Source organism: Apodemus sylvaticus, chromosome 2 (assembly GCF_947179515.1).
Source record: "Apodemus sylvaticus chromosome 2, mApoSyl1.1, whole genome shotgun sequence".
NCBI lineage: Eukaryota > Metazoa > Chordata > Mammalia > Rodentia > Muridae > Apodemus > Apodemus sylvaticus.
This window is the reverse complement of record NC_067473.1, coordinates 79,543,688-79,569,711: the sequence shown is the minus strand read 5'-3', so window position 1 is coordinate 79,569,711 and position 26,024 is coordinate 79,543,688. Positions and strand designations below refer to the sequence as shown.

The following is a 26,024-nucleotide window of genomic DNA, read 5'->3' as shown; positions in this document are numbered from 1 at the left end:
ATGGCTTCTGCCAGCCCTGAGTAGATCTGCTAGGGACAGCCCTTGGGAAGTGTTTCTAGGTCATTTTCTGTTTTTATTTTCTTTCCCTTCCTCTCTCCCTCCCTTCCTCTGAGACAGTGTTTTACTTTGTAACCTATGCCTCCCAGGCCCAGCCATGTGAGCGCTGAGGTGTTAGTCTGGGTAAAATAAGAATTGGGGCAGCACCATTTGTTGAAAAAGCTATCTTTTTTCCACTGGGTGGTTTTAGCTCGTTTGTCAAAGATCATGTGACCATAGCTGTGTGGGTTCATTTCTGGGTCTTCAATTCTATCCATTGATCCACTTGCCTGTCACTGTGCCAATACCATGCAGTTTTAAACACTATTGCGCTGTAGTACTGCTTGAGGTCTGGGATACTGATTCCCCCAGAAGTTCTTTTACTGTTGAGGATAGTTTTAGTTATCCTGGGTTTTTTGTTATTCCAGATGAATTTGAGAATTGATCTTTCTAACTCTATGAAGAATTGAGTTGGGATTTTGACAGGGATTGCATTGAATCTCTATATTGCTTTTGGCAAGATGGCCATTTTTACTATATTAATCCTGCCAATTCACGAGCATGGAAGATTTTTCCATCTTCTGAGGCCTTCAATTTCTTTCTTCAGAGACTTGAAGTTTTTGTCATACAGATCTTTCACTTGTTTGGTTAGAGTCACACCAAGATACTTTATATTGTTTGTGGCTATTGTGAAGGGTGTCACTTCCCTAATTTCTTTCCCTCAACAGAAGAATAGATACACAAAATATGGTATATTTACACTATGGAATACTACTCAGCCATTAAAAAACAATGAATTCATGAAATTCTTAGGCAAATGGGTGGAACTGGAGAATATCATCCTGAGTGAGGTAACTCAATCACAAAAGAACACACATGGTATGCACTTACTGTTAAGTGGATATTAGCCAAGAAGCTCAGAATATCCAAGACACAATTCACTTATCAAATCATTCCCATGAAGAAGGAAGGAGAGGCCCTGGGTCCTGGAAAGACTCGATGCAGCAGTGTAGGGGAATACCAGGACAGGGAAGCCAGAGGGGGTTGATTGGGGAGCAGGGGGAGGGAAGAGGGCTTATGGGACTTTTGGGGAGCAGGGAACCAGGAAAGGAGAAATCATTTGAAATGTAAATAAAGAATATATCTAATAAAAAAGTTAAATAAGGTACATGTTTAGAGTTCAAATAAAAAGAGGCCACATTTTTCTAAAAAAAAAAAAAAAAATAGAACTGGAAAAAAAAAGGCAGAAAAAGCTTTATATGTTCAATGGTTTTTCTCTCCAAGAAAACAAGTAGAAACCAAGTTTTGGGTTTTTTGCTTTTTGTTTTTTTTGTTTTTTGTTTTTTTTTTTTTTGCAGCTCCCTTAATGTGTTGTTTCTTTTAAATAAACATTTACATTTAGTAGAAACCACAAAATGAAGAAACAGCAACAAAAGTCACCTGTAAGCTCTTCGCCAATGGCTTTATGATAGTTTTTCAGATTGGGACCTAGGGAGTCAGCAGAAATCCTAATCATAGAAGTTAACTTTGGAGTGTTGGTGGGGAGCACCCTTCCTCCCTGAGAGCTTCCTGTCTTCCTGAGACTGTGAGCAGTGTAGCCTGCTCAGGATCAGCGTCTCCTCCCTCTCTGCACAGGAAAAGCTCATGGCTGCACAGAGATGATAGTCTGCTTGTAGGGAGAGGACAGCAAACCGGACAGCACAGACTATAAAAAAATCAAATCAAGAGAAACAATTATTTTTAAGCTTTATTATGAAAAGCTTTGCAAATAAATAAATAAATAATATCACACACACACAATTTAATCAGACCAAACATCTATACAACCTAATGAATTTATATGACAGTGGTTCTGAACCTTCCTAATGCTGAGACCCTTTGATACAGTTCCTCATGTTATGGTGACCCCCCCCAACCATAAAATTATTTTTGTTGCTTCATAACTGTAGTGTTGCTTTTGTTATAAATTGTGATATAAATATTTGATATTCAGGATATCTGAAAGGGTCGTTTCAGACCCGCAGGTTGAGAACTACTGTTATATTGTTAGGATTAAGTTATAAATCTGCTTTATTTTGGATATGATTCTACCATGGATTATTTTTGGGTTTCGGTGGTGGATCAGTGAATAAAATATAAGCAATACTGAAAGTGTAAAATTTAATGGGAAGGGTCACAGTAAACGTGTGAACGTTAATTTTACGTAAACAACACAAATCTAAGGGTGACTGAGGTGACAGAGAGGAAGCAGGGAGATCTGGGATATGATAACACAGATGTGGTACAAAATTCCAGAGCTAGCCCTCCACAGACCCTGCAGGATGTGAATTCCAGAGCTAGCCCTCCACAGACCCTGCAGGATGTGAATTCCAGAGCTAGCCCTCCACAGACCCTGCAGGATGTGAATTCCAGAGCTAGCCCTCCACAGACACTGCAGGATGTGAATTCCAGAGCTAGCCCTCCACAGACACTGCAGGGTGTGAATTCCAGAGCTAGGATTCCATTCGTCCCTGCCTGGGGCACTTGAGATATTCAGGAGAGATGTGCTCCGGGTGAGTGTACAGGGCTGAAGGGTAGGGACAGAAGCTGTGTTTGGTGGATAATGACTGCTGTGAGAGTCACCAAGGTCTGCAATAAGGACAAATGCAGGAGCAGATAATGACTGACCAGTCGGTCCCTAGAATAGACTTCTAAGTTCAGGGCCAAGTTCAAAGTCTGGTCCCAGCTTTAACCTGGATAAACCTAATCTTTCATACCAAGCAAGTCCTATGAATGACTCCTGAGCTCCAGTGTTAACTGGGGAGCTGTGGATACTGTAGATCAAAACCACAGCGCTGCACGTAGCAAGGTTGTAGGGCAGCAGTTCTCAAAGCATGGCCTCCATCAAAACACTGCCCAGGAGACAGCTAGGAAGGCAAGTACACCCCCCTGAGACAGACAGACAGACAAACAGACAGACAGGCACACACACACACACACACACACACTGTATACGGGGTTGGCCCACAGTCTACCTCAGCAAGGCGGGTGGAGCACATGGCCTAGAATACACTGCTGCACAGCTGGAGATCGCCTTCCTCACAGTGCTGGGGCTCTTCCAGCTGTTGCTGTTAGCAGCCTCATTTCTTGCGCTGTCCTTGCTTGTCCTCTGTGCTTGGCTTCCAGCTTCCTAGGCAGAACAGGCTATTTATATTTCACATGCGACTTCAAGTGTCTGTGAGACTGTGGCTGATTATTCAAAGAATATGGCTGCTCCCCATCTGCGTACCCTGGTCCTTTGTGCCTTCCAGCCACAAAAGACATAACTGAGTGGCAGCTCCAAAAGACATAACTGAGTGGCAGCCTCAGTTTAATAGGCACTGTCTTCAGGGTAAAGGTATAATTTGCATGTGCTTCTTAGAGGTGTGTAGGAATGTAAGCATTAAGCAGCACTTGTTATAATTCATTCATAGTGGTAAAAGCCAAGCATTGTCTGTTCCATTGCCTCTCCTACTCCCTCCCTCCTTCTTCCTTCCTCCCTCCCTTTCTTCCTTTCTTCCTTTATTTGTCTCTGAATAGTCCTCCCACCAGCATTCCTAACACCAAGAGGTATGTCAACCCCCCCCACACACACACACACGCATGCACGTACTCGCACACATACACACATAGTTTTGTTTCTTGGTGACTACAGATCCAAGTACCAAGAAGTGGGTAGGAGCTAACATTAAAATAGGGGGTCATTTTTTGGAAGTCAAAGTGTCTCTTACATCTGGACTCCGTCAAATCTAAGGTCTATTTGTCCTGATGATGCCTCTTGGCCTCCATCATGATGAGGCCCAGGAGGTATTTGGGTCCCACTAATTAGAGAACATGTTGGGAATCATCTAGAAGCAGGGCTGGGGTGGCAGCCCTAAATTGTGGCTTCTCCAACACCTGTGGTGTAAAGATGATGAAGGATTAGCAGCTAGCTCAAAATCCCCCAAGTTTAACCTCTGTTCTCTGAGCAGGTGGGGTGCTAGCTGGCTCCAGAGAGCGCTGCTTTCCGTTCATGCGCTGTGCCTGACTGACCCTTAGAGTCCGACTTTATCCTCTTCTTTTTCTGTAGAGTCCCCCACCATCCATTTCATGTGTCTGTGTGTGCAGTATGCACGCATGTGGAGGCCCAAGGTTCAGAATCTTCTTTTATCACTTTGCCCCTTCATTCTTTTAGGGAGGGTCTCTCAACAAGATCCAGAGCTTTCTGGTAGAGCTAGCTTACCAGCCAGCTTGCTCTGGGTGTTCCTCTGTCTTTGAATTCCCAGGCGGCTGGAATCACAGGTGAACAGCCAGCATTACATGGTATCTGAGCTCTGGTCCTCTGAGCCATCGTTCTGCAGACTGACTTTTCCTACTTCTAATTGAGTTTGGTGTTGGCACAAAACCTGGCCATTCTCATTGTTTCAGAGCATCTTGTCATTCTAAACACAGCCCACCAGCTGCCACTCATGTCAGAAATCTCAGAAGATCTTGAAAGAAAGTTGAGGAAAAGTTGGAAAGGTGTGTGGTTTTTTTGGGTAGGTTCTTAGTGAACGTGGGAGCTCCCGGGTGATGGGAAAGTGGAAGCACTGGTTCAGTTAAGGTCGTAATTTCCCTGTCTCAGGAGACTCGCTTTATATGTGCTATTTCATTTAACACTTATAACAAGCCAAAGAGCTAGGTTTTCTAATTCCTTATGGAAGATGAGCAAACTGGACTCGCCCAGCACCCCCGGGCTGGAAGGTGGCTGAACTCGGAGCACCAGGGCACCACTTCTCTCAAGAGTAGGTACTGCTTTACTTCTTCTAGTGAGACGGGACACTGAGACTGAAAGGAGTCAAAGGGTCTCAAAGAAGAAATGACAGCAGATTCATTTTTAGACTGAGTTGGCGTTTGTTCCTGACGCAGGAACCCAGGCAGCCTTCACTCTGGAGAACAGAAAGCTCCCAGAAGACAAACGTGGAGCACTGGCTTTATAGAGTTAGAGTGGAGGTGGAGAAACAGGGGGAAGAGAAAAAGAAACCCATTAGCATTATGCGATTCAGGTTAGTTTTCTGTAAGGGTTACGGCTACAGGGATGTCCTTATGCTGACTCAGGCAGACTAGAATCTATTGCTCATTAAAGAGGGGTAAGAGTGGGATATCGCTGTCCCCCAAAAGCTCCAGTTATGGGATCTTTAGCATATGTAACTCCAGTTTGGTCTGGATCGGCCAGCTGAAGCCTGTTGTAGAAGCTCAATACAAATCAACGACCTTCCATAAAGTTTAAAGTTCAAGTCCACACAGCACATAACATCCACTATTCTTAATCCATGTGGAGTGCTGTAGCAAAGGCATAACATCCTGGGAGGTTTAAATGACAGATCTTTTGTATTTTGGCTCTAGAGGCTTGGAAGTTGGAGATCACAGTGCCAAAAGGTCCCATCTGAGGTACAGAAGGCCAGAGTACAGGGAGGGCAACCTTTTGTGTCTCTTTGCTAAGGACCCTGATCTCACCGCAGACTCCACTCTCATGGCTCCAAAGCTCTAAAGCTCTAATTGCCCCAACAGGAGAAGCGGCTTCAGCTCTTGAAGACAGGCACAAACTTTCTGATCTTAGCCTCATTCTGAGTCCAGTCCTTGCTAAAGGCTGAGAATCTTCTAACTGTCCAAAGGACTACACACCAGAGAGACCGTGAGGATGTGTTGGTAGGAAGGGGTAGGGTAATTTGCACGAGAGTCCTTGAAGAACTGAGTTCCCGAGAGCAGAGTCCTCTAGGGGTGGTCTATCAATTACTTTCATTACTTGCTCCAGAATAGCAGTTTTTCAAACTCAATCCAGTTTGGGGTATAGAGGGGAGCCCCTTCTAATCTACAGAGTCATAGATACAGCTAAGCTCAGCGGGCAGATTTCTAAACCAAAGTGTGGGTGCTGTCTGACAAAGTCTTTCAGGCCACAATCCTCATTTTTTTTCCTCTCATAAAACCAAGAATTGAATTCAGGAGCGTCTAACTTTCAGAGCCAGAGCAACTTGGTCAAAGCACTTTGGAAGGTTGTAGATGTTTGAATGGACTAGCCTGGGTCCTTCCAACCCATCTCTGTCTGGTCTCTATTAGGCTAAGGCACATCCACTAAGTCAACTTAGGCACTGCGTCAGAAACATGCTCTTTTCATTTGGAAAATGTGCATCTAACCCATCTGGAAGTGAGAATGGGTGGGGACGGCTTGAAAATGTGCCTTAGGATGCTGAGTGATGTCTTCCTGTCCAGTGACTTGGGATTCATCTACACTCTTAAGCTCAGGAGGAGAGGATAAAGTCCCAGTGTCCTTACCTACTTGTTCTGTGCAGCGGGCAATTCTGTCCTCATCCCATGTCCAGGAAGCCAGGTGGGAATGGTCATGTGGGTTAAAGGTATAGATGGCATTTTACCCATGGTGCTGATCTGAGGAGCAGTGAAGTCAGAATCCTACCTGCATTTTGGGATGGAGGAAAAGTACAGGTACCGAACTTGAGTGGGATACCAGCAGCCACACACACTGGAATCTAGAGAACAGGAATTCTCCAAAGGTTATTACGCCAGCCACTGTCCCATGCTCCTGAAATATGCTCCTGTGGGTCATATTTCATCCTACATGAGGCACTGTGACCAAAGACCCTGGAAAAGGCTTTGTTTCAAATCTTGTTAGGAGGTGATGGCTTCAACACAGGGAAATCTACTTCATTTAGACTTCAGTGAGAATGTTCTCTTTATTCATGCCAGAACTCCCTCTCTCAGACAGCAGTCTGAAGCCCAGCTACCCTATTTGTGAATTCCATGGCTCAGGATTTTCTCTTATTACTCTTTTAAGGCTCTTTTAACGTTGTAAATTATGGCTCTGTGATCAAGTCTTCCTGAATAAGCTTAAAAGGAGCCCTGTCAAGGGAATTGGTATACGATGCTCTGACCATGACCATAAGCCAATTACAGAGCTCAGCCTACCGTTGTTCTATCTTTCTTCTCCATGGCAGCACAGTGGGGCATGGCTTATGACACACTCAGTTGAGAGATTTTAAATAGTCATTACTCAAGTCATGAATTTATCAAGGACAGGTTCCATCTCCACCCGAGTAGCTCTGTCGCCTGCTCTAAGATGTAAGCACTTATGAGCCGAATAGTAGTCCAATTGAAAGGATGAATAAACGAACGTGCATCTCATGTGCTGTTTTCTGTCACCTCAGCTTGAGAAGGAGCTGGTAGTGTGTGCTCATTGCCAGTACGAAAACAAACAGCTATAAAGGTCACGTGACTAACGTGTCGTAGCAGGAGCTAGAGTTAGGCCCCGCCCTCTCTGAGTTTCTGGGCCGCAGCATTCCACCTGCTGAAGTTGATTGTTTACTAGCATGGCTCTACGTTAGGGGTGTGTGTTTTCATGTTTATTATCTTCTAACACCCTGGTGACCTTGACATGTTTTATAGATGGTATAAAGCTGAAATTCACATCTGTTATGCAAGCTGTACAAGGTCACACAGATGTCTGTTCTCTCCTCGACAGGCTTATTCACTGATAGGGCTGGGGAAGGGAGATGTCTGGCTCACTTTAGTTGGAGACTATGTTCTTTTGATAGTTGATGCTGTAAAGAACAACAGTTGGTACAACCTGATGTGTAGGAGGGAGGCACGTAGAAAAAGAAGCAGTCATATATAACCTGTTGCTGGTGAGATCTCTGAGCAAATTATAGGCCCAGAGGACAATAGCTGGCAACCAAACAGTACTAGTTTTCTCAGTCTACTAGAGGATGCTGTGACAAGACACCTTAAATGGGATCTTAACACAAATGTATTGTGCATAGTTTTTGAAACAAGGACGTCTAAGATCAAGGGACCAGTATTTAATGTCTAATGTGGATGCATTCTGATTCATACACAGTGCCTATTCACCATGTCCTCCAATGGTGAAAGGAGGCAAGGCAGCTCTCCGAGGAGGTGTCTTTTATAAAGGATGCTATTGGCGCTCATTATGGTACTGCCATGACTTCATCATCTCCCAGAGGACCTGCTGCCTTATACCATCTCATTAGTGCTAGGTTTTTAACATGAACTTCAAAGAGACATAAATAGGCTATAATGGTACCCAAAATACCCAGCATAGAATAATTGTTGATCAAAGCTAGGGAGATTTCCTTTTTCTTAGGCAGCAGTGAGGAAGGAGCTGGACAGTTATACAGGACATATAGTCAGCTAAGAGCAAGAAGGGGCTGACATTCTGGTACAGAGAGTGCAGCCTCTGGCCCCTGATATTTCTATTCTTAGGAAAGGCAATCAAATCTAAAGTCAGTAGAACACATTTCTAAGTTTTTAATGGGATGTGTTAAGAGAGGCATTCTGAGTTAAAGTTCTATTAGGCAGTTCATATATTGGTATGAATATTTAACATGTTTTGTACATATTGGCATGTTTCCTCACGTGACCTTGTTCCAGCCCTCCCTTGCTATGGTAATGATCATGTGGCCTTATGATTTCCTTCAGGCTTGGTTTAGAACGAGGGACAACAGCTAAAGAAGCTCTAAACATCATTGTTTCCCTATTGGATGAGCACGGACAAGGTGGAAATTATTATGAAGATGCACACTCCTGCCATAGCTTCCAAAGTGCATATCTGCTGGTGGATCGCGATGAAGCCTGGGTGCTGGAGACTGTAGGGAAGTATTGGGCTGCTGAGAGGATCACAGGTGAGGGAGTACAGTATAAAGAGTTTTGATGATAGGACACACTGAGGTAATGTTGGTCAGATATGCTGGGCTGGCCCAGAAGAGCTGTGGTGCTGTGGTACATCCTCTGTGCACCCCACTTCAGGCTTAGGTAAATGAAAAGCCTTTCACTTCCAGGTAGCTGCTTGCAGAGGTGTATCTGGAGTCTCCCGAAGGGATATCAAGACTCAGAAAGTACACATCTAACTCTTTACATTTCTTGGTTGCTTTTTGGACATATCTAGTTTTGACTATAAACCGTGACTATGGGTTAGGCAAGAGAATGAGGAGCCTTGGATCATAATAAGTCAACAAATGCCTTATCACTCCTGGATCCACAGCTGCTTAAGCTTAGACTCATCCTCTAAAATAGAAAGTTGAGCCTGTGAGCACTATTGAGTGCCACTGGGTGCCAACCAGGTCACATGTCTGAGACTCCATCCTTAGGAGGGCATCATGGACTTGGCCATTTACATGAGGAGTGCCCCTATGGTTCATGCTGCTTCTTGTTTCTGGTTCAGTTCTGAGACAATGTACCACCACTCCAGGGCTCTCCCTCAGATTCCCAATGGGATAGAGTCCTAGAATTGGCTAAAGGGCTTCCTACATAACTCCAAAGAAAACTGGTCATTGGTGGTCCCCTTGCATTCTTTGCGACAGGATGATAAATACACGCCATGTGCATTAACATCCTCTCTTACCAAGTTTCAAGCTAGTAGGTCAACTCTTCTTGACCTACTCTACCACAGCATACTTTGTTAAGCTGAGTTTATTATGCAACCATCACCAGTTAATCAGGAAAGATATTAGGCATACAATCTGTTTGCTACTCGAGTTTTTAAGATAATCAGAACCAAATCTGACCTTAGCCAGATCTTGACAGTCACTGGGAGTCAAACCTGGTTTTGTGCACAGGTTCCAGTGACGAAGACTCCTCCATGATTAGCGCATGTTCTGTGCACAAAATTACCCTGCGGAGAACAAGAGGGTAGACCAGTTCTCAATGTGTGTGAAGACTGTGTCCTCTCTTTCTCACACAGTGTGGAACAGGCTAGCAGAGTCAGCGAGTTTTCCTACCTCCATGTGCCCAGCATATGTCTCTCAGGGCCTGTGCATGATTCCCCAGGTCTTAAAGCATTTGCAGAACAAAAGGTTCCCCACTTCCCACCCCCAGATTTCCAGCTCCCCTTCCCCTATGGGAACTTAAAACTTCTTCACACAAACCTCCCTAAGATAAAGTGATGCTATCGAATGGCTCTCTCAGGAAAGCGGATGGGCTGTGCTTCAAAGCGGTCCAGTTGCTTTTAAGTAGAATCTAAGACTTTTTGATCTGTAACTACATTCAGAAGCAGGGCTTCCTTCAAAGCATCCCTTATAAAGGTCCATCTCTACAAAATGAGTATTGTTTTTCACTAAACATTTTTTTTCAAACAGCCATTTTTTTCCCTCATTGGTTTCATGCTCTCTGACCCCAGCAGCCCTCAATTAATGGTGGTGGGGGTTATTGAACTCCGTTCTCTTGGTTCTGATTCTTAAAAACAAAAACAAATGTCTACTATAAACCAGCCCTCCAGGAAAATAACCTCGGTGGAGTATTCAAGAACATTTCATTTTTTGAGTAGCTTAGTATGGATGGTCGCAATATCACTTTTTGCATCATAACTGTTTTCTGTTGCTTAATTAGAATTTTACATTAGCCATACCCTTTGGGGGAAAAATGATCAATGACCAGAGCCTCTCAGTCAGGAGTGCATAGTTTGAAGGTACAAATCATCAAAGCAAGGAATCCTGGGAAAATGGTCCAGCTGATCTAGCTTCAAAGTATCCGTATTCAGGCTGTAAGGGTTCTACTGTAGTGGGATTCAGGCAGCTAGAGCTCTAAGGTAGCTTCTTCTTTCTTTTTTATTTGGAAGCTCAGCATGCTCCTTGGGAGCAGCCTCTGTGAACAGTCCTTTTGAGTTAGCAATGGTAACCTAGCCTCTGCAGTCTATATAGCACCTTGACGCTTAGAGACCAAGTCACCCTTCATCTGTCTGGATGTGGGGTGGGGGTGGGGGTGGGGTGGGGTGGGAGAAGTGTTCTTCCAGGTAGGAGAGGGTGTTCTTGAGGAGGAGGAGCCTGTGAATGTTGTGGAGTATCCCTGAAATGGAGTCAGACACAGATCCTGAGTCTCCTGAGCAGACCTTGCAAAAACCTGTTCAATTTCCTTGTAAACATGCATGCTTGGAGTTTATTTGGTCAGAATGAAAGGCCTAGGGTGTTTCATTTTGTTTGCGATCTTAAGATCAGTAAATCTGACATCCATCTAAGCAGTAATAATGTCCGATGGAGACAGGCTGAACCTTTTTGGTTCTTTGTCTCTTGGAGTGAGGATCAAGGATTTTGTGTTTCTCTCTTCGGAAATGGAACTGATTCCTCCCTGTAGTCTTGGGTTCCTTCCACTAACCACATGTCGAACTCTTTGCAGAGGGAGTGAGGAGCATTTGCAATCATCTTTCACTCACTACTAAGATGGATGAAGAACATCCAGAACTCAGGACTTACGCTCAGAGTCAAGGCTGGTGGACAGGAGAGGGTGAATTCAATTTTGCCCAGGTGTTTTCTCCAGCTGATGACCATTTGGACTGCTGTGCAGGCAAAGACAGCTTAGAAAAGCAAGAAGGTAAATTAACCTGCTCAGAACTTTGGAGGGTGGACAAAGAGGAGGGGTAGGGAATAAGCCTTGCATGTTAAACACAAACATGTACCTTATGTTCCTGGTGTGTTTACATGCAGGAACCTGTAAGGGTTTCTTATTTTTACCAATGCTGAACACTGCTGTTATCATGTGATCCTTGATACTTACTAGAGCCTTCCCTATAACTCTAGAAACTTAGAAGAACCCCTCTTCTGTTACTAAGCCTGCGGGATAAGCCTTCCTCTCATGTGAGATCCTTTCATTTTGCCTGAGTACTACTTTCTTTCATGAACTTCTTCATTGGATTGTTGAACTGAGTTCTCTCTATAACCTGTCTGTGGCAGACAGCAATGCCACACATTTCTAAACTCTGATTAAGAATCCATATTTAGGTAAGTGTTCTAGATGAATTGCTCCTTTTTTTATATCCATGAATAGATATCTCCTGCCTGCAGGCCTATAAGGGTCACATCTCCTATTTGCTAGTTCAACATACATATCTGTCAATCAAATTTGATTATTTAGAACTAATGGCTGCAATGTATATCCTCTAGCAGTGACTTCTTTTGTAAATAAGGTTTTATTAGAAAATAGCCATATTATGTTAGTCAGTTTTCTTATCACTGTAATATAATTACTAAGATAAAAATACTTATCAGGAGGAAAAGTTTACTTTAAGTTATAGATTCAGAACTTTTTGAACCAGTTGCTCTGTAGCTTTTGGGTCTGAAATGGGAACAGGCATCATGGTAGCTAAAGCACGCAGAGGAAGCCGCTTACCTCGTGATGGCCTGAAGGCACTGGGGTGAGGCAGAGTCCCCTTATCCTCAGAGCCACACCCAACGAGCCCATCTTCCTTATATTGTTAAGCCTTCCGCAATAGTATCATAGTCTGAGGACCAAACCTTCAGCATGACATTTGGAGGACACACCAGGTTCAAACCACAGCACAAACCTGTTTCATTGTGAACCGCGTATAGCCACCAATGATGAAACTGAGATGTTGCTGCGGGGAGAGTGTAGTGGAGAAGATATGGTCCAAGGCTCAAAATATCTTCTATCTGGTTCTTTACGGAAATGTTTTCGGACCCTTGATATAGAATAATGCCTTGGGACTTTCACCTATAGCAACACCAACCAACCAACCAACCAACCAACCAACCAACCAACCAACCAACCAGCCAGCCAACCAAAACAACACACAACCAAAAAACCCAAACAAACAAACAAGCCACAAAAGCTTGCTATGTAGAAAGGTAAGGAAGTATTCATTTTTAAGTGGGAACTTCATGAAAAAAGTTATAGAAGTTTTAAGTTAAAACAAAACTAGTCATGAAATTATTTACCTTGCTTAAACATGAACCCTAAATCTGCACTGGAGATCAGGAAGCAGAGGGTGGAGGAGCACATTATAACTCTAGGGGGCACCACCTGCACAGGCCAGACTGTGAAACTGCGGGTGGGGGGTGGGGAGGTGTGGGGAGGGGGGTGGAGAGTGAAGCATAGGGCAGAAATAAAAGGCAGCTGACAGAGACTTCCCCGGTGTGTTAGAGACGGGTTCAATAGGAGAGTAACTCGTCAAACAGGAAGTTGGGACTTGGAGTAGGTGAAGAACTTACAAAAGATTGCCAATATTTTGTGTAAAACGTCAACAGAGACTTGCAGAGAGGATGTGCATTGTAGTGAAGAGTCCTCTCCCTGCTTGATTCCACCTTTGTGCACACGGACGGAGAGTGGGGTTGTGAGCTTGCGTGCTTGGTTTTGGTACCCGGTTTTGAGGAAGAGCGACTTTATTGCAGGTTCCAATCTGAAACCTGGACTCCACCTACGACTGCTTCTCCATACAGATACCATGTTTTGTTTTGTTTCGTTTCGTTTCGTTTTGTTTTTGAGAAAGATTTCCCTGTAGCTCAGGCTGGCCTGGGACTAACGCTGTAGCCCAGGATGGCCTTGGATTAGTGTTCCCCCTGCTTCAGCCTCCTGGATGAAGAGATTATAGGCATGATCGAGCACATCCAGCTGCAAGACTGTTGTTATAGAATCATAACCAGAGGAGAACCTGTCGGAATGGGATTGTGTGCAGTCACAGACTTAATCCACACATCTGAATTTAGGATGAGGAGTCCTCAGGACTGAGTACTCTGAGTGCGGCTGTGTGTGGTTCACACTGCAGAGCGGTCCTTCTTCAGACAGTACACTACCCTGGACAGCAAGCAGGCATGAGGGTGAGAGTGCAGAGGGCTGTACACAGGCTTCACGCGTTGTTTAGTGTTTGTGTCTATTCAGTTGTTGTACAAACTGAGGTAGAGGTAAAGTTGTAACAAAGAGACCTGAATAAACGTGGCTTAAGGAAGTGGAAGCGATTTCTTTCCCTAATCAGCAGTGGAACGAGGCAGCTCAGGGCTGGAGACTTTTCTCCTCAGCATTGGGCTGCAGTTTGTGAACCACTCGTTGGCCTCTCCCAGCCAGCAAGAAGTCAGAAGGAAAAAGTGAAGAACTGAACATGGTCGTGCCCAGAGATGTGTACACACCATTTCTGCTCATCTCCCATTGGCCAGAGTTTATCACGTGGCCAAACCTAGTCACCAGAGCAACTGGGAATTACATTCAATGGTTAGAAGTTATATTCTCAGGTATGATTTCAGGAGATTTATTAGTAAAAACTGACAAGAAGTGAATCAGGTTTGGTTGGCAGTCTTCACAGCTATATATGGTCATATTTACTCTCCCCCCTCTCTCTTTCTCTCTCAGAAAGCATCACTGTGCAGACGATGATTAACATCTTACGAGACAAAGCCAGTGGTGTTTGCATAGATTCCGAGTCTTTCCTCACCACAGCCAGTATAGTGTCTGTCCTGCCTCAGAACAGAAGTTCACCGTGCATCCACTACTTCACTGGGACCCCAGATCCTTCCAGGTTTGTTTAAAACATGTCAAATGGGCAGAAACCACTTTGACATGTTTCTCCACCCTGCCCTTCCCTTGGATACTTACGTGACATTTCTCAGTTCTTAGCCTGGGGTGCTTGGCTGAAACCATATAATGCTCATTCCAAGAATGGAACCCAATTATTATTACTGAGTATAGATCATGGACCAAGCGCTGTGTTATAGATGAAGATGCAGAGATGCATAAATACAGTAAGAAGCAGACACAGGGATGCCCAAGGCTTACAAAGAGCCAGTTCTTGTGAGTTACTGGGCAAAATGGTCCAGGGGTGATACAGAGGGAGGCACCTGCCACTTTGTTGACACTGTGTTTGGGGAGCTGACGTGTTTGCCCACCCGTGTCAGCAGGGAGGCAGAACTGCACAGCACTGTGGGCACATCCTCTAGGAGGGACAGCCAGGTTTAGAATCCTCTCTCTACCACCTAGCAGTTGTGTAAGAACTTTGCCTCACCAACTTTTGTAGTTACAGTGGGATCACCCTGTCCCTGCTTTTGTGTTGTTGAGAAGACGGAACAAGACAAAGTGATAATTCACAGGAGGCTTAGCAGTTATTTATAAAGAGCATCTTTCTGTGCCAGGCAGACAGTGGCCCTTCTCCCTGGCAGCATTCAGGCCTGCAGTCCCAGGTCACGTCCCTTAGAACCAACCAGCCAGAGGTTTCCAAACCTGCACATTGAGGACAGTCTGAAGAATACAGATACCTTGACCCAAACCTACCCCAACAGAATGTGGAAGGTGCACCCCAGAACCTGTCATCCCGGGAAAACTTTCAGGCGACTTGCTAGTGTTTTCAGGTTGCCAGAAACCCTGAGTGTTGTCTGAATGGCAGTTGTTAGGCCGTTAGATTTGCTCCTGAAGAACCCACTGCTATTAATTCCCAGTGCTTTTGTGTCTGAAACTTTTCCTCCTACGGTGTCAGGAATATCAAGCAACGGCTGTGCCTTCCTCCTTTCCTAGAGGCTGTTTCACGTGACTGAAGCACCTCTTTGACCACTTAGCTTTATTTTTAAACTATTAATACCAGTAGATACTTCTGACAATGCACAGTATAAGTAGTTCTTTTACATCCCATTGACAAATGGCCAGGCACTTACTATATATTATGCTTGCTGAGTAATTAGGGATGGTGTGTGTACATGGAAAACAGTGGTATAGATGGGGTGCTGAGGGCCAGGGCCTCATAGGGAAGAAACTAACCCCAGACATGGCGGAAAGGTGGGATTCAGTAGGCACAAAACCCAAATAATGTTCTAAGTAGGCATGGCCTTTCCTTCCCTCCCCTCTCCTCCCCTCTCCTCCCCTCTCCTCTCCTTCCTTTACCCTCTTCATCCCCTTTCCCTCTTCCCTCCCCTCCCTTCCCTCTCTTCTCTCCCTTCCTTCCCCTACTCTACCTTTCTCTCCCTCTTTCTCTTGCCTTGCCCCTTCCCTGTCTCTGTCTTCCCTTCCCTCCTCTCCTCTCTCCTTCTCTCCTCTCCTCATTCCTGACCCTCCTCTTCCCCTTCCTCTCCATCAGTCTCCCACGTCACAGGCCTGAGGTACCGCCACTGGCTGGGTGTGCCGCTTCCTGCACATGAGGCTGACGGTTAGATTTCTGTCACTCCCTCCCTCCCGACCTCCTACTCACTAAGCTCAGCCGTCCTCCTGGTGTCTTTTACTCTGCAGTATTCCTGACACCCTCTCTGGATGATCCTTCTCCACTCCATCTGCTCAGTCTTCATTTTTATCTCTGCCTTCCTCCATGTCGTGGCCTCGCAGACCCCGTTTTCATCCCTCTTTGCATCTAGACCCCCTTCTATGGGCTCAGACTCGCCCCACCCCGGAGGGCTCTGTGAACCTACAAGAGCAGCAAGAGTTGTGTTTCACAGTCTGGGGAATTCTGCCAAGGTGGACAGACTTTGCTCTTTAAGGGAACCAGAGTTTTTCGAGTGGTGGGTCTGACTGGACCACGCACCATTGCCCTGCCTGGAGGTCCCACTCTAACTTTGCTTAGGATATGAGACTTGTCCTCGCCAGAACACTGGGAGGAAGGAATACAATTGCCCAGGTTGAAGCAGGCCGCTTAATCCAAGTATAGAAATGAACTGTGAAATTGCCTTCTGGTACTAAATGGAAATGTGAAAGTAGCTTTAAAAGAAAATTATTCATGGCTAAATTAATTGTAAAGACCTTGTAGAAGATTACAGTCCTTTGAGAAGACAGTTCAGTTTTGTCTCGAGTGGCGAAATGGGCTGTGTCGCTCACGCTCTGTGACTCAACTGCAGTTAGCTCATTCTGTGCCTCTGTAATTGGGCATGCTAAACATTCTGTCTTTTGTCAGCAGGCAGTGAAATTACCTGGTAATAAATTAGGGTGATCTCAGCTGACTTATGCTACTATTGAAATGTAGAGCTGTTTTAAGATGTTGATTTCTGAGCAGTAGACTGATTATGTTATACAAATTGCTCCATCTAGTCCATATCATGATCAATGGGCAGGGTCTCAGTCAGGGCTTCTACTCCTGCACAAACATCATGACTAAGAAGCAAGTTGGAGAGGAAAGGATTTATTCAGCTTACACTTCCACATTGCAGTTCATCACCAAAGGAAGTCAGGACTGGAACTCAAGCAGGTCAGGATGCAGGAGCTGATGCAGAGGCCATGGAGGGATGTTTCTTACTGGCTTGCTTCCCCTGGCTTGCTCAGCCTGCTCTCTTATCGAACCCAAGAGCACCAGCCCAGAGATGGGACCACCCACAAGGGGCCCTCCCCACTTGATCACTAATTGAGAAAATGCCCCACAGCTAGATCTCATCAAAGAACTTCCCCAACTGAAGCTCCTTACTTGGTGATAACACCAGCCTGTGTCAAGTTGACACACAAAGCCAGCCAGTACAGGCAGGCTTTGCATGCTTGGGGACTTCCCTAGCATCTCCCACGCATTCATTTATACATCTTGGAAAGCTGGCTTTCACATCTATCTCTTCTCTCGTCACTCCAATCCTTCATCCCTTTATCTCTCCATCCTCTGTGCCTCCTCCCAGTGCTCTTCCTATACAGTGTCCCTTTTTAGTGCTCCTGTACAGTGCTCTTTCCCAGTGCTTCTGTACAGTGCTCCTGTATAGTACTCTTTCCCAGTGCTCCTGCACAGTGCTCTTTCCAGTGCTCCTGTACAATGTCCCTTTCCAGTGCTCCTGTACAATGTCCCTTTCCAGTGTTCCTGTACAATGTTACTTTCCAATGTTCTTCCCCAGTGCCTCTGTACAGTGCTCCTTCACAGTGCTTCTGTACAGTGCTCCTTCCCAGTGCTCCTGTACTGTGCTCCTTCCCAATGCTTCTGTACAGTGCTCCTTCCCAGTGCTCCTGTACTGTGCTCCTTCCCAGTACTCCTGTACAGTGCTCCTTCCTAGTGCTCCTTCCCAGTGCTTCTGTACAGTGCTCCTTTCCAGTGCTTCTGTACAGTGCTCCTTTCCAGTGCTCCTGTACTGTGCTCCTTCCCAGTGCTCCTGTACAGTGCTCCTTCCCAGTGCTTCTGTACAGTGCTCTTCCCCAGTGCTCCTGTACAGTGCTCCTTCCCAGTACTCCTGTACAGTGCTCCTTCCCAGTGCTCCTGTACAGTGCTCCTTCCCAGTGCTTCTGTACAGTGCTCTTCCCCAGTGCTCCTGTACTGTGCTCCTTCCCAGTGCTCCTGTACAGTGCTCCTTCCCAGTGCTTCTGTACAGTGCTCTTCCCCAGTGCTCCTGTACAGTGCTCCTTCCCAGTACTCCTGTACAGTGCTCCTTCCCAGTGCTCCTGTACAGTGCTCCTTCCCAGTGCTTCTGTACAGTGCTCTTCCCCAGTGCTCCTGTACTGTGCTCCTTCCCAGTGCTCCTGTACAGTGCTCCTTCCCAGTGCTTCTGTACAGTGCTCTTCCCCAGTGCTCCTCTACAGTGCTCCTTCCCAGTGCTCCTGTACAGTGCAAGCTCCTTCACTGAGTGGCTCTGCCCTCAGTTGAATGTAAGATTAGAGTGACGTTGCCATATGGCCACAGGTGGTCCATTCAGGAAGATGCCTGCAGTTTTGGAGAAACTGGTTGTTCTAGGTTAGCTCCCCACTGACTCCCACCCCCTCATGGCTGGGAAGATTCATCTGAGCTACAGCCTTTGCATTGTTCCTTTCTGTGTCTCCTGTCCCTCGGGGATTTTGGTCACAAGATCCACCCAGTGTAGCTGCTTGGGGAGTGTCTTATCTTCAGCAAAAACAGAAGGGTGTTTGAGGTCAGACTGTTCTCTGGCCAGATATGTATAAAAGCACATATGTACAAAAGCCAAGCAGAAGATTCAGAATGGGAAGTGGTGGGGGAAGCTGACTTCACATTTATTTAGAAGACATGAATTTAGTCACTTAGTTGAAATCTAACTTTGGATAAAGCACTGGCCTCTGTGAGCCTCAGTCATATCATGTGTAAAATGGGGCCATTCCCTCCCACCCAGAGCAGTGTGGCCCTCAGGAACAGTGGAGCAACGTGGCCTGGGCAGTGGCTGGGAGGAGAGGCCCTGACTTGGAGAGGCAATTTCAACTTTGACACCACTTAGACGTATGACCTTGTCAAGCCATTTCTTATTTGTGGACATTAATTAACACTCATATAAGTACATTGAAGAAGTTGCTGTCTGAGATTCAGTTGTGGGAAGATGTATAGGTGTGACCTTATCTATTTAGAATCATAGATGTGCTTTGCACTAAGAATTGGCAAAAACATTAGAATGTTTGCCACCTGCTAAGTGCCACACATTTCTTCTGTAGGATCTAGGCCAGAGAGAGGTACAGATGATCAGACATATTTGACAGATATTTCTTCAGTCATCATTTAAATAATCATTTAGTTTCAATTTATTATTAGCAACAATTCTTACAATTTATAATACCTATTATATATTTTATTATTTATGTAATATATACAGTCTTAAGTTTACCCTCAACCACAAATTGATGTCTCATTTTTTAGCAGATGAGGATGCTGACATTTTTTTTTACAGACCAAAGTGGAATCTAAGAAGCTTTGGTTGTATCAAATATGATGAGTACTTGCTCAAATGTAGTGTTTAATCTGCAAATAGAAAGGGTAGCTGAGAAGACTAAACCGATGCTGCCCTTTGCCTGAGAGGAGCTCCCTGGCACCTTACATCACCGTTAGAGAAGTTCCCATGCAGCAGGTAGTGAGGGAGACTGACATTATACTGAGCTGCTACATGTTGTTACTCCATTCCCCCTGTGTATAAGATTCAGAAGATAAAGACTATGGGCGGCCTGAACTTACTTAAGCTGGAATTACAAGTTTGTAGGCCTCATAGACATAGACATGCAAAGGCCCCGAGGTAGCAGAACAGGCTCAGGGACTGGACGAGAAGGAGCCATCACTTCCTGTCCACTTGAGAAGCAGAGCAGATCCACTGGGGTCAGTGAGAATGGGGGAGGTCTTTCCAAGGAGCCTTCACTCAGCCCCTCAGCAGTCCTATGACACTGTAGCTCCCTGCTGCAAGGCTTCATCCCTCAGGCTGTCTGTCACTGGCTCTGCTTAGTACAGTCCTGAGCGGAGTGTTTGGACTGTGTGTGCAGAAGGGTCCCTGTGCCAGCCAGAGAGGGATGCTGTAGCACGGGCACTGACTGCAGCCATCTGAGAGCCGCTTGCCCCGTGGGACAGGGCAATGCTTACTGCCATGACAACTGTATGCAACCGGATGACAGCGATCTGTTGCACACACACATCTTTCTCCATCTCCCTCTCTTTTCCCTTGTGAGGAAATCAACATTGTTCTAGTCAGCTTGCAGCTTTGCAGTACCTCCTCTTTCACACCTAACAGTCAGTGGCAGAGAAAAGCAAAGATCTATTCGCAATGGGCTGCAGGAAGAAAAAGTGTGTTCCTTCTGTCCATAGGTAGCTCCCCTCTCTTCTGGGATTTCCTTTAGTAATGGCTGAGGAACAAGGAACAAGGACCCTGTAGACAGTCTAGTCTGATATGTGTTCTACTGTCTGGCAGATACATACATACATACATACATACATACATATATACATATACATCATATACATATACATATATATATGGAAGATGGCACCTGTTCTCCTGAACTTTTGAACTTCCATGTGGGCACTGGGAATTGAGTCCAGGTCCTCTGCAACAGCACCGGCCTCATAACTGCTGAGCCATCTTTCCACTCTACTCGTTTTCATATTTTTAATTAATTCCTTGAGAATTTCAGGTGGACTCATATATATGTGTACATATGCATATGTACATATATATATATATATGTGCATATATGCCTCATCTGAGAGTACAGGAGAGTCCAAGACACCTGTCTTTATTCAGCGCACTGGTTCTCCTGGCTCTGGTGCCTTTGGCTTTCAGGTTAAATGAACCTGGGCCTTCTGTTTTTTATGTCCTGAACAATATTTCTTCCTCTTGAGTTCTCTTTCCTCCTGTGGCCTTGGAAAATGAATCTAGAGGTAATTTATCAGCACCACACCCATGCATGTCCCTCAGTCTTAGATAGTATGAATTCCCTTAGGCCATGCTAAATGCAGATTCTGATTCAACAGGACAGGGCTGAGTTCAGGGCTCTGAGAGATGTTGGTGCTGTGAGTCCAGGAACATAGGCCATACCCTGGCAGCAAGGGTATCTGGTTCATGGTCCTTTTCAAGTCATAGCATCCATAACTGTTTGTGTGACCCGTGACAAGGGAGCTCTGGCTGCATTATACCTCATATATTCCAGAGCTAAGGAAGTCAAAGTTTCAGCTCACTTTTAACTCCTTCATGGCTTCTTGAAGTGGGTCCATTGAGAGGAGAAGAAAAGGTGTAAACCACACAGCTCCATCAAAGTCCCATAGAGCATGCAGGGTCTGTGTTCTCCTGTTATTATTGTAAGTGGCTGCATGGTGTCCGCCAGAATTGCCCCTCTGTCCAAGCAGCATGGTCTTTGGATATGGAGAGCAGAGGGGAAGGATCAGGCTTTCTTCCAGCTGTCAGTCAGTTGTGAGTGTCTCTCACCCATGACGGCTCTTTATACGCCTGACTGCTTTGCAGTGTGTAGGTGTGTTTGTGTGACATGTACCCAGTATGCACAAGCACATGTGAGCATGCACCTGGCTTCCGCATTCCCTCTGAGATACATACTCATCCTGCCAGAAGAATGGGAGCCAAATTGCAGGAGGCATCCACCACCTGCTCCGGCAGCCCTAGCCCTCAGACAACCAGGCTTCCGTTTCTTTGGCCGTGTCCTCAGAGCTCAGCTGATATTATCTTAGTCTATGAGATACTTCAAAGTTTTTTTTTTTTAAGAAGGTGGATCCTTAAGATCAAAAGCAAAACCCACTGTCTTCCCAGGAGAGAAATGAGCAGCCTCTTTTTGACTCAAATACACAGCTTATTCTGCCCACTCCTGGCAACAAACAGAGGCTTCTCCGATCGCCTTCCTAGAGCAGCAAAAGCCTGTTTCAACAGCAGCCTTCATAGACGGCCCTTGGTGTCACTGAAATGGTAACCGACAGTGTGTCTCCCGACCTACACCTGGCTGCCTTCCCAGGCTCATCACTGGGTACCCCAGACACCAAGCCCAGTCTGCCTGACACAGTTCTCCTTTCTCTCCAGGTCCATATTCAAACCTTTCATCTTTGTTGATGATGTAAAACTTGTCCCCAAAGCACAGTCGCCCTGTTTTGGTGACGATGACCCAGCCAAAAAGGAGCCTCGGTTCCAGGAGAAGCCAGACCGCAGGCATGAGCTGTACAAGGCGCATGAGTGGGCACGCGCTGTCATGGACAGTGACCAGGTGAGCCTGGGGGAGGTCCGGGGAGGGTGGTGGAGGACAGCGGGGAAGGAGCCAATGAGGTGGCCGGCACATGCACCTCTCTTCTCTCTAGCCTGATTGGCCTCTTTCAGAAAGACAATGCAGATGTTAACTTTCCTACCAGCTCCCCTAAAACCAAAGAAAGCAAAGCCTCTGTGTTTACTGTTACTCTGAATCCAGAAGGCTGACAACCTCTTTCTTATCTGCTGTTAATCTCGGAGTGTCAGAGATGCACAATCTAAAATCTTTGTGTACTTTTTGGGGGTGAAGAACTGTACTGTGTGGAATCCATCATACTCCATTTCTAAACAGTAACTGCCCCAAAGTGATGTGAACTTAGGGTGTCACAGTATGAGTGTGCAAAACAGTTACACACTCAAATGTGTTAAAAAGGTAGCTTCTATGCTATGAGTATTCGATCATGATCCAACAACAAGATTTTCAAGCTCCAAGTTTTTTCATTTTTAAATAACCCTACAGAGTACAACTGTTGTGCCTGAAAAAGCCTTGGTTAATAAGGTAGGACACACCGATTCAATGAAGGAAAGTCCTTAGTGTTCCCTAGTACACAGTAAACACCCACAGGAGCCATTAGTGGTGAATCTTCACAGAATGTGATTGTGGATACTCCCCTGCCTCCCCACCACCTGCATCATAACACTTCATAGGTCTAAGCGGTCCTGAACGAAAGATCTGTCTCCAGATAAGTTGGTATACACACTTCATTTTCTTCTTTAGAGTTATATTTGTCCCCATGTCGCTGTGTACATGGCTGCAGTTGCCCAAGGAAGTCAGGGGCATCAGGCACCCCCCTGTTGCTGGGGTTACGGGCAGTTGTAAGAAGCTCAACGGTGGGTGTTGAGATTCGCACTCAGGTCTTCCGCAAGAGCACTATGCACTCCTAACTGCTGAACCATCTCTCTGCCCCAAGATAATATTTAGCATTGTGGTTATCTAGAACAGATTTTAAAGGCAATGACTAGGGCTGGAGGAAGGGCTAGGTAGGCTTTTGGTAGCAGCATGAGCTGGGATCCGAGCTGAGATCCTTAGCACCTACAGAAAAGGCTGGCCACAGTTGTGCAAGCCGGAAGCCACAGCCACAGTGCTGTGGGATGCGGAGAAAAGTCGATTGTCTGTGCTTCCTAGTCACTGGTCTAGCTCCAGACTCAGTGAGAGGACATGCTCTGAGGTAATAAGGTGGGGCAGGACACCTGACATCCTCTTCTGGCCTCGGCTTGCATGCATGTAACATGTATATGTACACGTATATGCATCTGTACATGTGCACCATACACATACAAGTCACACTGTTCTACTTTGTTTTCTGTTGCTGTGGTAGATACCATGACCAAAAACAGCTTTAGAGGAAAGCTTTTATTTGGCTTATATCTGGATCACCACTGAGGGAAGCTGGGACAGGAGCTCAGAGTGGCGGGGAGGCAGGAGCTCAAGCAGAGGCGGTGAAGGACCGAGGCCGTGAAGGACTGAGGCCGTGAAGGACCGAGGCCGTGAAGGACTGCTGCTCACTGGCTTGCTTCCCAGGCTTGCTCAGCCTACTTTTTTGTATACTCCATGACCATTTGCCCAAAGATGCTGTGGTCTTGTTCATAGCAAGCTGGGCCTTCCAAGGTCAACTATTAATCAAGAGAATTCCTCCACAGACTTCCTACCTTCTAGACTGACTGAGCCATTTTCTCAGCTCAAGTTCAGCCTTAAGATTTCATGTAAATGTCACAATATAAAACACAGTCCACCTTCACAAGTCCTAAAGTCTTTAAAAATTTCAATATTTTAGCCAAATGTGGTGGGGCACACCTTTAATGTCAGCACCCAGAAGACAGAGAGGCAGGGGGATCTCTATGAGTTCAAGGACAGCCTTCTCTAAATAGAGAGTTCCAGGACAGCCAACACTAGGTCTAGAGAGACCCTGCCTCAAAGTTTGTTCAATACTTTAAAAGTACAAGTTCTCTTTAAAAGCCTCACATTTCTTAACTTAGGATCCTGTAAAATGAAAAATAAGTTATATCTTATATTTAAAAAAAAAGAAGAACCAAGGTACAATTACAATCAAATCAAAGCTAAATTGACATCCAACAGTGTTAATCAAACTTGGTGTAGCATCTGGAACTCACAATTTTCTGAACTCCAAAGAGATTGGGCAACTCTGTCTCTCGCGCTCTGCCATCTTTAACATATCCAGCTTGTCACAGGCCCAGACCAACTGGCACCCACTACTGTGGTTAATGGCCATGCGCTGACCCCGGTGTCTCCACTGAAACTGAGGTTGCTTCTTCACCAATGGCCTCTCACAGCACCAAGTCCCAGCCACTCTCCATGACCCCTTCAATCCCGCAGCTTCCCTGATGCCTAAGTCAGCATCACATGGGAGACTTAGATATTACCAAGTTTGGCTGCCAGCTCGAGATGCAGCCTCAACTTCCTGTAAAACAGCATCTTAGAAAAAGAGTGACTAGGAGATATACGTGGAGTTTATGTATGAGTTGAGCCATTTCTCCCGTCAAGGGACTCTCTTTTTGAGAATGCCTGCTGTGCCCCAGTCACTGGAAGGCACATACAGGTCTAGCTCTTCCTCTCCAGGAGGGCATGGTGTGATGGGAAACAGCCATATTGAGGAGTTCTAACAGCACAGATGATGGTGATTATGACTGAGAGAAGCTATTACATTCAGGAAGAAAGGCCTCCCACAGATCTCTGAAGATGGGGACAGGTTGACACAGTGCTGAGGGAGGGCAGAGCCTCCAGGGGGCAGAGTCACTTAAGCCATGGGGAAAGAATATCATGGAGGACGACCATATCTATGGCTGAAGGGATGGATACACAAGGCAAGACAAATGCATCCCGACTAGCACTCAGTAGTCAGGATTTATTCTGAACTCTGACAGCCAGTGGCCATGGAAGTGTTTCTGGGCAGGCCGGTAATGTAACCATATTCTAACGCAGCCCACATGGTGGTGGTGGTCTGGATCTGTGGAGCTGGGGGGGGATGGGATTGGGGGCAGGAGGCCAGCCGGACCCTGGGCTGTCATGTCCACTGCCCTGAGGAATGGTGTTCTGCGTGGTTGTGTCCTTTCCTCAGGAGCAAGGCCGCACCCTGAGGAAGACCATGCTGGAGTTGGAGAAGCAAGGCTTGGAGGCCATGGAAGAGATTCTGAGCAGCCCTGAGCCCCCGGACCCCGCTGAGGTTGGGGACCTTTTCTATGACTGTGTGGACACCGAGATGAAGTTCTTTAAGTGATGTCAGCACCCTCGCCCTTTCTCAAAACTTCCCACCCGACTAAATTACCAGCAGATAAACACTCTTCTGTTTGAGTAAACCGAGAGTTACCATGTGGCCTCCTTGTGTCTAAATGTCCCCTCTGTTCAGCTTAGCACCCCTCCCCGTTGCTATGTAACACGACCCCACTTGCCTCTTGCTCCATTGTGTGATAACTATGGGCTTGAAGATGTTCTTGTATTTCAGTGACAATGGACACCTTAGCTTCTTATGAGGAACTAGAGCTCCACCCGCCTTGGACAGGCTGCGGGGCCACGCTGGTGGGAAAGGCAAGAGCTGTGAAGGGCCTGGTCTCTCTCTAGCTAGTGGTTTAAGGTTAACAAAAGGCTTTTGTTCATACCAAAGGCTCTTGTGTGTGTGTGTGTGTGTGTGTGTGTGTGTGTGTGTGTAGGGGGGGAGAGCCCCTCAGCTTCCCGCACGGAGCACAGGCCAGTGTGTAGCTCACAGTCCTCACAAGAATGAATGTCCAGGGAAGGAACAGAGGATTCATGGGCCCAGTCCCAGCTCTGCTCCAGTGGACACAGTTTTTGAAAGGCCTGTCTTCTGTGAGCTG

General features: G+C 45.9%; 1 protein-coding gene across 1 annotated transcript in view; it reads left to right on the top strand.

Annotated features, from left to right (window-relative positions):
- The window catches only part of Scrn1 (secernin 1), a 67,884-nt gene extending 42,354 nt beyond the window's left edge, over nucleotides 1-25,530 (top strand). The window contains exons 4-8 of the mRNA XM_052173765.1: nucleotides 8,521-8,723; nucleotides 11,209-11,403; nucleotides 14,170-14,335; nucleotides 21,978-22,158; nucleotides 25,274-25,530. Of these exons, the coding sequence (XP_052029725.1) occupies nucleotides 8,521-8,723; nucleotides 11,209-11,403; nucleotides 14,170-14,335; nucleotides 21,978-22,158; nucleotides 25,274-25,432 (904 nt within the window). The 3' untranslated portion in view covers nucleotides 25,433-25,530. The remainder of the gene's footprint in view (nucleotides 1-8,520; nucleotides 8,724-11,208; nucleotides 11,404-14,169; nucleotides 14,336-21,977; nucleotides 22,159-25,273) is intronic.
- The last annotated feature ends 494 nt before the right edge of the window (nucleotides 25,531-26,024 follow it).